This window comes from Lycium barbarum, chromosome 12 (genome assembly GCF_019175385.1).
Source record: "Lycium barbarum isolate Lr01 chromosome 12, ASM1917538v2, whole genome shotgun sequence".
NCBI classification, from domain to species: domain Eukaryota; kingdom Viridiplantae; phylum Streptophyta; class Magnoliopsida; order Solanales; family Solanaceae; genus Lycium; species Lycium barbarum.
Genome location: NC_083348.1, coordinates 64,491,138 through 64,499,679, shown reverse-complemented (window position 1 = coordinate 64,499,679; position 8,542 = coordinate 64,491,138). Strand labels below are relative to the sequence as shown.

The 8,542-nt window shown below is 32.9% G+C and overlaps 1 protein-coding gene across 1 annotated transcript; it reads left to right on the top strand.

Moving 5' to 3' along the window:
* The first annotated feature begins 3,667 nt into the window (after positions 1–3,667).
* LOC132621583 (protein trichome birefringence-like 19) lies at positions 3,668–8,221 on the top strand. Its single transcript, XM_060335912.1, has 2 exons — positions 3,668–4,296; positions 7,257–8,221. The coding sequence occupies exons 1-2, from the start codon at positions 3,733–3,735 to the stop codon at positions 8,055–8,057; spliced, it is 1,365 nt and encodes a 454-aa protein (XP_060191895.1). The 5' UTR covers positions 3,668–3,732; the 3' UTR covers positions 8,058–8,221.
* The last annotated feature ends 321 nt before the right edge of the window (positions 8,222–8,542 follow it).

The following is an 8,542-nucleotide window of genomic DNA, read 5'->3' as shown; positions in this document are numbered from 1 at the left end:
TAAAGCCTCACTAACGAAGAAGTTGCAGTCGTGGACAGTCCACTTTACAAATATATATTGTTATAGCGTGGACTGATCCACGTTATACAATATATTTTGTATAACGTGGATCAGTCCACGTTATACAGTTAATTTTTTTTTTTTAATTTTTCGGTTTTCGTCTGACAGGTGAAAAAAAGTTTGGGGTATAACGTGGATCAGCCCACGATATACCCCTTTTGGTATATAATTTTTTGGTCATCCCCTTTTGATTTATACTGTGTATTTTTATACCCTTTATCCACGTTATACAATATATTTTGTATAACGTGGATCAGTCCACGTTATACAGTTAATTTTTTTTTTTTAATTTTTCGGTTTTCGTCTGACAGGTGAAAAAAAGTTTGGGGTATAACGTGGATCAGCCCACGATATACCCCTTTTGGTATATAATTTTTTGGTCATCCCCTTTTGATTTATACTGTGTATTTTTATACCCTTTAGGCTCCGGACTCGTCTACAATATTTCACACCCTATTCTCAAAATTTCTAATTAGAGTGTGGAAATCGAAGAACTAATTATGTACACAGAAGATTAGCCAAAGCAAAAGGAAACCTTACTGCCACATTTATTTATACTGATTCCTCAAAATAAAATCAATTATAAATTTTTCACTCTCAAGTTAAATGGTATGTATACTATACTAAAGCATTAACATTATGCCAATTGCCAAATGCCACATAAATGTTTCAAAACACGAAGAGAATTATGAAAGATTTTCCTTTATAACATGGAGTGATTGTCAAGACTAATAACAATGATGTATATATACTATAATTGCTTTGACAATTATGTACAAATTAAATTAAAGACGTGCATACCAAGTGTCATGACTTTAGAAGTTCAATAGGAGTAATTGTTATCTAGATTATATGGTTACCACCGGAGACGAATTTATGTATAAAAATTGGGTCACGTGAATTTATTATCACTCGACTAAATTTGATATATTATGTGTATAATAATTATGAAAATATACCTAATATTAACTGAAGGAACACATGATCAAACCAGACTAAGTGGAGCACTGGTGTCACGTCCCAAAATACCCCTTAGACGTGACTGGCACCCAACACACACCACCAGCCGGCGAACCAAAATTTTCATATCTTAACTATAAATTCACAGCATTTAATTACTTAAATAAGTACCCAAATAATATGATAATTAATTACGGATAACTAGTGTCTCAGAATATTAATCAATTACTCATTCCCAAATCTCACACTAGACCATGGAGCATCTAAGAGAATTACAAAACACTCGGGTTTAAAAACCCCAAAAGAAAAGACATTAATAAATAGATGATAATGACACTTTTGGCAGCCTCCACGAACAAAGCGACGGCTCACCTCAACTAATAGATCAACTCCAGCAAACTCGTCAACTACTAGCTTTGTCGTCACCTATAGTATCTGCATGGACATGCAGGTAAGGAGTGAGCTATATGTAAATATAACCCAGTAAGATCCTCGACCCGCCACTTTAAATACCCCTGGAACAAGTGTTAGAAAATACAAACACATAACAAGCACAAAAATATTATGCACATGAATATATCATTATATAATAGCAACCAAGGTCCAAACCACTGTTTATCAAATATATTATATATCTCAACACAATTTACACTACGAACCGTCACAAGTGGCAGTTAAAGAATTGGTCAACACTATGAATCCACGGCAACATACACAATGTGCCAAATATGTCAGGAAGCATACACAATGCTAAGGGAAGCATACACAATGCCACAATATCATCAGAAAGCATATACAATGCTAAGGGAAGCATACACCCAATATCATCAAGCATACACAATGCTAAGGGAAGCATACACAATGCTCCAATATAATCAAGAAGCATACACAATGCTAAGGGAAGCATACACAATGCCCCAATATCATGGCTCAAAGCTATATCACATCACAAAATAATTTATAAAGAGAGTTTTGGATTATTTAAAAATAAAGTATATGCGGTTGGCCTTAAGGACCACCGATTCTGCCAAGCACACGCTCGCCCCAACACATGGACCAGGCAGACAAAACATATTTTTAAAATGGGTTTTGAAAAACAAGTACTCAAAGCTTAAAGTCTCACTTACCTCAAATTCACAATTCAAGCACACTTCCCAATAAATCAAAACTGCGTTCTCGAGTCTCCAGATTGCCTCAAACTATACAAAAACGGATTTAGAATGGTCAAAACCCTTAGGGTAAACCACTTCTATATTTTTAGAGGCTTAAACGGTTAAAGTCAAATTTTAAAGGATGAAAACGCCCTCTGGTCAATGTGTTCAAAACCCGACAAGACATATGTTTTAGGGAAGCTTTCGACAAGAAGATTCCAACAATATATAGAAGTCTAAAATTTGATGTTGTTTGCCCCTTCAAATCAATAATTTAGGTTGAAGAACCCAGGGTTGAAAATCCTTATTTTCTCCCCTCTTTTTCTTCCCTTCTTTTCTTTTCTTGCACTGCGTTTCCCTTTTTGCGTTCTATCTCTGTTTTTTTATTTTTGTTTCTCACGTTTAGACCATCAGACTTTAAACTCCCCCCCCCCCCCCCCCCCCCTTGTTGGGCTTGACCCATTTCTTTCTTTTCCTTTTCTTTTCAATAATACTTAATTCCCTTTTGATAAATTATAAATTAACCCCCCCATTAAAATTGGGGTTGTTACAACCGGTTAGGGGGATCAAACTTGACCTGCTGCATTTTTTGTTTTTCTTTGTTTTATTTCTAAAACAGCCCTTAACTTTCCTTTTTTATATTATTTCTAAACCCTTTTTCTTCTTTAGTTCTAATTACCCAAAAAGCAAAACCGTTTTTCTTGTTATATTACATCTAATTACGTTTTTTTTCTTTATTTCTAATTATTCAAGTCCCAAAAGACAAAAGAAATATACTTAAATGAAGCAATGGTAAACTCATCCTCTTGAAATCCTATATATATATATATATATATATTCGCCTCTGGTTACCACGTACTTTAATCTGCCAAATAGTATGTACAAAAAATTGTTTCTTATTCCTCATGATCTGCCAGACTTTTGATCGCATATATATTCATGGAAGCTCAAAGCTCAAAGGCATGAAGCTTAATTAATTACATTTAGATATAAATAAGTGAATTCTAATTAAAGCATCCGTAGTAGACTCCAAACAAGTTTTTGCTTATTTTAGTTTGAATCAAATGTTAGTAACAGGAGACATTAATGTATTAAATTATGAACAACTGAAGTAATTAATTACTACTAATTTACTCTTAAAGGGAGAAAGTAATGTACTATTGAATGAAGTACGAAATGGGTGTCTGTTAAACATATTTACTTTTGATTAAAGGTGAATTAAGTCTGTATATGGTGATTTGACTAATTAAATCGAGAAAATCTTGTCGCAATCTATAGCCAGATTATGTAAATAATTTTCTCTGTGCTAATCAAATCAATATTATAGAATTCAGAAGAGTTAATGTATAATTATTGCACTCTATTTTTTCCAATTATAATTATATGAGGGTGGTTAAGGATTAGACGTGAACAGGAACTCAAAGAATCAGGATAGGGTCACTAACTTATTATTAAAAGAAAAATACATACGATCCAAAAGTTGCATAATTGCAAAGACTTTGGAGTTGGTCCAACTAAACCTTATAATTAGTGGCTAGCACGTATATTGTATATCACATATATGTGTCAAATTTGTAAATTTTCTCCTTCCTCTCCCATAATCCCATTTCTGATTTTTCTTTCAATTCTCCAAAGTATGGAGCTTCCCTTTTGGAGAAACTCCAGTACAGCTCAGAGAATTCCAAAAATTTGCTTGCTTCTTGCTTTAATATTAATAATTCTTAGTCTTCTCCCCCTTTATCACCCTTTTTGTTGGTATCCTGCGAATTTAGTCGTAGACCATTCTTCTAAAACACCACCACCATATCATACTAAGGACGAAAAAATAAAAATTACTGAGGAGGAAGACACGTGTGATGTATTCATTGGAGAGTGGGTTCCTAACCCTGATGCTCCATATTACACGAACACGACATGTTGGGCTATCCACGAGCACCAAAATTGCATGAAATATGGGAGACCTGATACTGAATTCTTGAAATGGAAGTGGAAGCCAAAAGGGTGTGAATTGCCAATTTTCAACCCGTATCAGTTTTTGGATATGATGAGGAACAAGTCTATGGCATTTATTGGAGATTCAGTAGGAAGAAACCAAATGCAGTCTATAATGTGCCTCTTGTCTCGGGTAAGATAGTTTTCCTCTGCTTGTTAATTCTGCTTAATTCTTTGATTTTGCTTAAGATACTCCCTCCGTCTATTTTTATTTGTCATGTATTGACTTGATACCTTTATTAAACAGTAAGCAAGAAATTAATAAAACATACTCTCTCCGGATAAAAAAGAGTGTCCACTTAGTCATTTGCACATCCCTTAAGAAAATACTAACTCCTAGATAAAAATAGGTAATTTGACTAAACTGTCCTAATTAAATAGGCATTGGGATTTGATCACATAACACTTAATAGGGGCAAATATGAAAAAATAAGATTAATTCTTTTTTGATTTGATAAGTGGACACTCTTTGTTATCCAAGAAAAAAAAGGCTAAGTGGATCTCTTTTTGATCTGGAGGGAGTATATTTTACAAGATGTGCAACCACTAAGAATTTCTTGAACTTGTCAGCCCAAGAACTAATAATAAGGATAAAATAGGTATGAAATGGTAAATTATATTTTAATTTTTCAAACTGTACAAGTAAAAATGAATAATTATTCTTAATATACAAGACAAGTAAAAATGGACGGAGGGAGTATTTGCTAATTCCTGCTTGTTTAATATCCATAAATTTATGGTTTTCATTAACATGAACTGATCATGGATGGTAGCAGTGTTCAGTTGACCCTCTTTTTTCTTTTTTAATTTCACTTGGCTTGTAGTGGACGAAAGTTTAGGTGAAGTTATATTAAAGGCTCATTACAGCACCAAGACTTTTTTGTCTCTGCTTTTAGTCATGTCGGGCATTCGAAATTTATTGTTCCATTATCATGTTTCCTATTGGATAGGTTCACTAAAATGCTCTTATCAAAAGATATTTTGTTTTTGAAATTCAAATCTAAAACGTTTGATTAGTTAAGGATTAAAAAAAAAAAAAATCAATCATTCCGGCTACCGCATCGTTGGTGGTTACTTCTCCTTCCATTCACTTTTACTTGTCATGTTTCGTTTTTCGAAAGTTAATTTGATTAATTTTTAAAATTAAATTGAATTAGATTAATCAAATATTTTAATATTAAAAACTATACGAAAAAAATCACAAATTATAATTCTTCTCATATTAATATAATAATAAATACATCTTAAAATGTTAATCAAATTTCATTAAATTTAACTTTTGAGAAGCGAGTCACGACAAATAAAAGTAAAAGGGGTGTATTAAACAACAAGACTTATGGGTCGGATATGATTGTCGGAAAGGAAGTTGTGAGAGCCAGCAAGGAGTGCATACAGGGTGTGTTTGGTTCGGGAAAAATGAGTAACTTTTTAGTTATATTTTTTGGTTTGATGTGTAAGTGAAAAAGTCACTGTACAAAAATTTATATATAATCTAATCAGTAATAAGAAAAATTATATTGAGCTGAAGATTTTGGAACTAAAAGGAGCGTGGGCTGTTGGAATAATTGGTGGGATTATAAGGTGTGAATGAGAAATGAGAAAATATATTTTCTGGATTGCATTCAAAAGGCACATTTTGGATTGCACCTTTCTATCTGATCCTTTCATTGCTTATAAATTCAGAGGCATTGCCTCAAATTTTATAAACAAAAATCTAAACTCTTTCTTCCTCTAAACTGTTCTCTGCATTTATTTTTAAAATAAAACTATAATAGAGTCGTGTGATTTGCTGCCGAATTTGCTTTCGATGAAGTTGATGGGGTTTAAGGTACTGCTATGCCATCCACATGTATCTCCTTCTTATACTGGGAGGAAGTCATTTATAACATCGAGTACAGTGAGAGAATTAAATTTTTTTCGTTTTATGATGGGAGGAACTAATCTATAACCTCGAATAGAGTGAGGGAATTAAATTCTTTAAGGAGAGATAGTAAATTATGTGGACTCGGGTATTTTCAATTTTTATGTATTTTACGTTTTTTTCAAATTAGTTCAAATTTTTGATTTACTGATTTTGAACATAGATTTACAAATAATAATTTAAATCGCGATATATATTAGCTGTGCGCTTGTGACATGAGACTGTAGGCCGTCATAGCAGATTCAATCAAATTTCTCTTTTCCCATAAGATCATGGTAAGCGTTCTCGATGGATACTTTTGCAATTATTTCCAACTTTTACAAAAGATTAATTAACTTTAATTGGAAGCATATAGAATGCCAGCTTAAAGTTTGTCGTATTGCATCTTTTAGTCGTGTTCGATTTGTTCAAATAGTATGTGACGAAAAATACTTGGCTGGCCTTGACTTGATCTCTTAAATAATATGCTTAAATAATGTCACATTATGACAACTTGTTAGAGAATCCAATCCTGACGTGGATTCCTATTTCTTAACCTCTTTCTTCGTCAAGAAATGTTAAGAAAGAAAAATATAATTGTCCCTTTCTGCGTCTATATAAATTTAATGATTTTAGGTATCATCCCATTTTAAGGAAAATATAAATTTGAAAAATACTAAACCTGAACTACACAATGAGATAAAAAGTTCGGGTAGAAATCTAGTAGCTCAGTTGGTTGGTACGGTGAAAGTTCGAATCCCCACGTTGTAATTCTCTTCCCCTTCCCCTACCTGCCTATGTAATAAGGGGAAAAAAAAAAGATAAGAAGTTCGGTGTTGTGTTAATGTTGTTAAGTACAAGAGCAAATTTTTCACATTAAAAGCTACTAATAAAAAAGAAGTTAAAATATAAAGTGTATGAATACTCCAAATAATGTTAGACGTGACTTAAAATGAATAGTTTTACCCTATTAAGAGTGTCTTTAGCCTATTTTAACCCAAGAACTGAAGCATCAAAAAAGACTGTAAAACATGACTAAAAAAATAACAATATCACACCAAGTTAAGAGTGTATTTCAATTAACTTAGCCCAACAATCGCAAGTGCTTGGATGTGTTTCAAGAAAAAAATATGGTTAAAACTAATAGCAAGTCACTAATCCAACTTTTTAATCTAATTATTTATGTTTTACAGGTGGAATATCCGATTGATATTTCTTATGACCAAGATCAAAATTTCAAAAGGTGGAAATACACAACATATAACTTTACCCTAGCAGCATATTGGTCACCCTTCTTGGTCACAGTTAAAGAGTCAGATCCTGATGGTCCTAGCCACACAGGACTTTTCAATCTTCATCTTGATGAACCTGATCCAAAATGGACTACCCAAATTGAACAATTCGATTATCTGATCCTCAATTCTGCTCATTGGTTCACAAGGTGCAGTGTTTACTATGAAAAAAATCAAATAATTGGCTGTCGTTACTGTGGACTCCCAAATGTTACTGAAATCCCAATTACTTATGGCCATCAAAAAGCAATTAAAACAGCTTTAAAAGCCATAAATAGTTTAGAAAATTTTAAAGGTGTTACTTTTATTAGGACTATTGCACCCTCTCATTTTGAAGGTGGTGAATGGAATAAAGGTGGAAATTGTGTGAGAAAAGGGCCATTTAGAAGCAATGAGACAAGTTTGGATGGTGTAAGTTTGGAATTTTATAGGACACAAGTTGAAGAATTTAAGGTTGCAGCTGAGGAAGGGAAGAAGAAGGGTAAAAGGTTCAGATTATTGGACACGACACAAGCAATGTTGTTGAGACCAGATGGTCATCCTAGTAAATATGGACATCGGCCAAATGCTAATGTGGTTTTGTATAATGATTGTGTACATTGGTGTTTGCCTGGTCCTATTGATTCTTGGAGTGATTTCTTGCTTCATATGTTGAAGTTGGAGGGCAGGAGAGCCCTTGAAGAAAATCTTCAACTGAAATAAGGGGTAAAAAATGGCTACCCTGATTTTTTATTTATTTAATTATTTAATTTACTTGTTTTGGTTCATTTTAAAGAGGAATAGCATAGCCATCAATGATTACTTGGAAATAGTGTAAAGAGGGTACTATCAGCATTGGAAATTGAAAGAGGAGTTCAGGCGTGCTTTATGGAGTAGTATGGATTGGTATGACAAAAAATGATCTCTTTTAATTCTAATTGAATACTAGGTAATTTACCTACAATTAACCTCATTAAGCTTATGAATGGTGCTTCCCCAATATCCGAATAAGACATATAACATAAAGGAAGATTTTTGGAAAGATTAAAATTATTTAGAACAATATTTTCAGACATAAATTAGAAGATTTGGTATTGTAATATGTCTCAAGAAGCTCTGACAAATAATTACGAAAAGTATTATGCATTCATCAATTTCAACCTCATTCTTAAATATGTAGCTATCATTAAAAATAGGGAAAAGGCTCA

Excerpts from the sequence above, each read along its gene's own strand:
- LOC132621583 (XM_060335912.1), top strand. The coding sequence starts at position 3,733 with ATGTGTCAAATTTGTAAATTTTCTCCTTCCTCTCCCATAATCCCATTT. Across the intron at positions 4,297-7,256 it reads TAATGTGCCTCTTGTCTCGG|GTGGAATATCCGATTGATAT; the intron begins GTAAGATAGTTT and ends TATGTTTTACAG.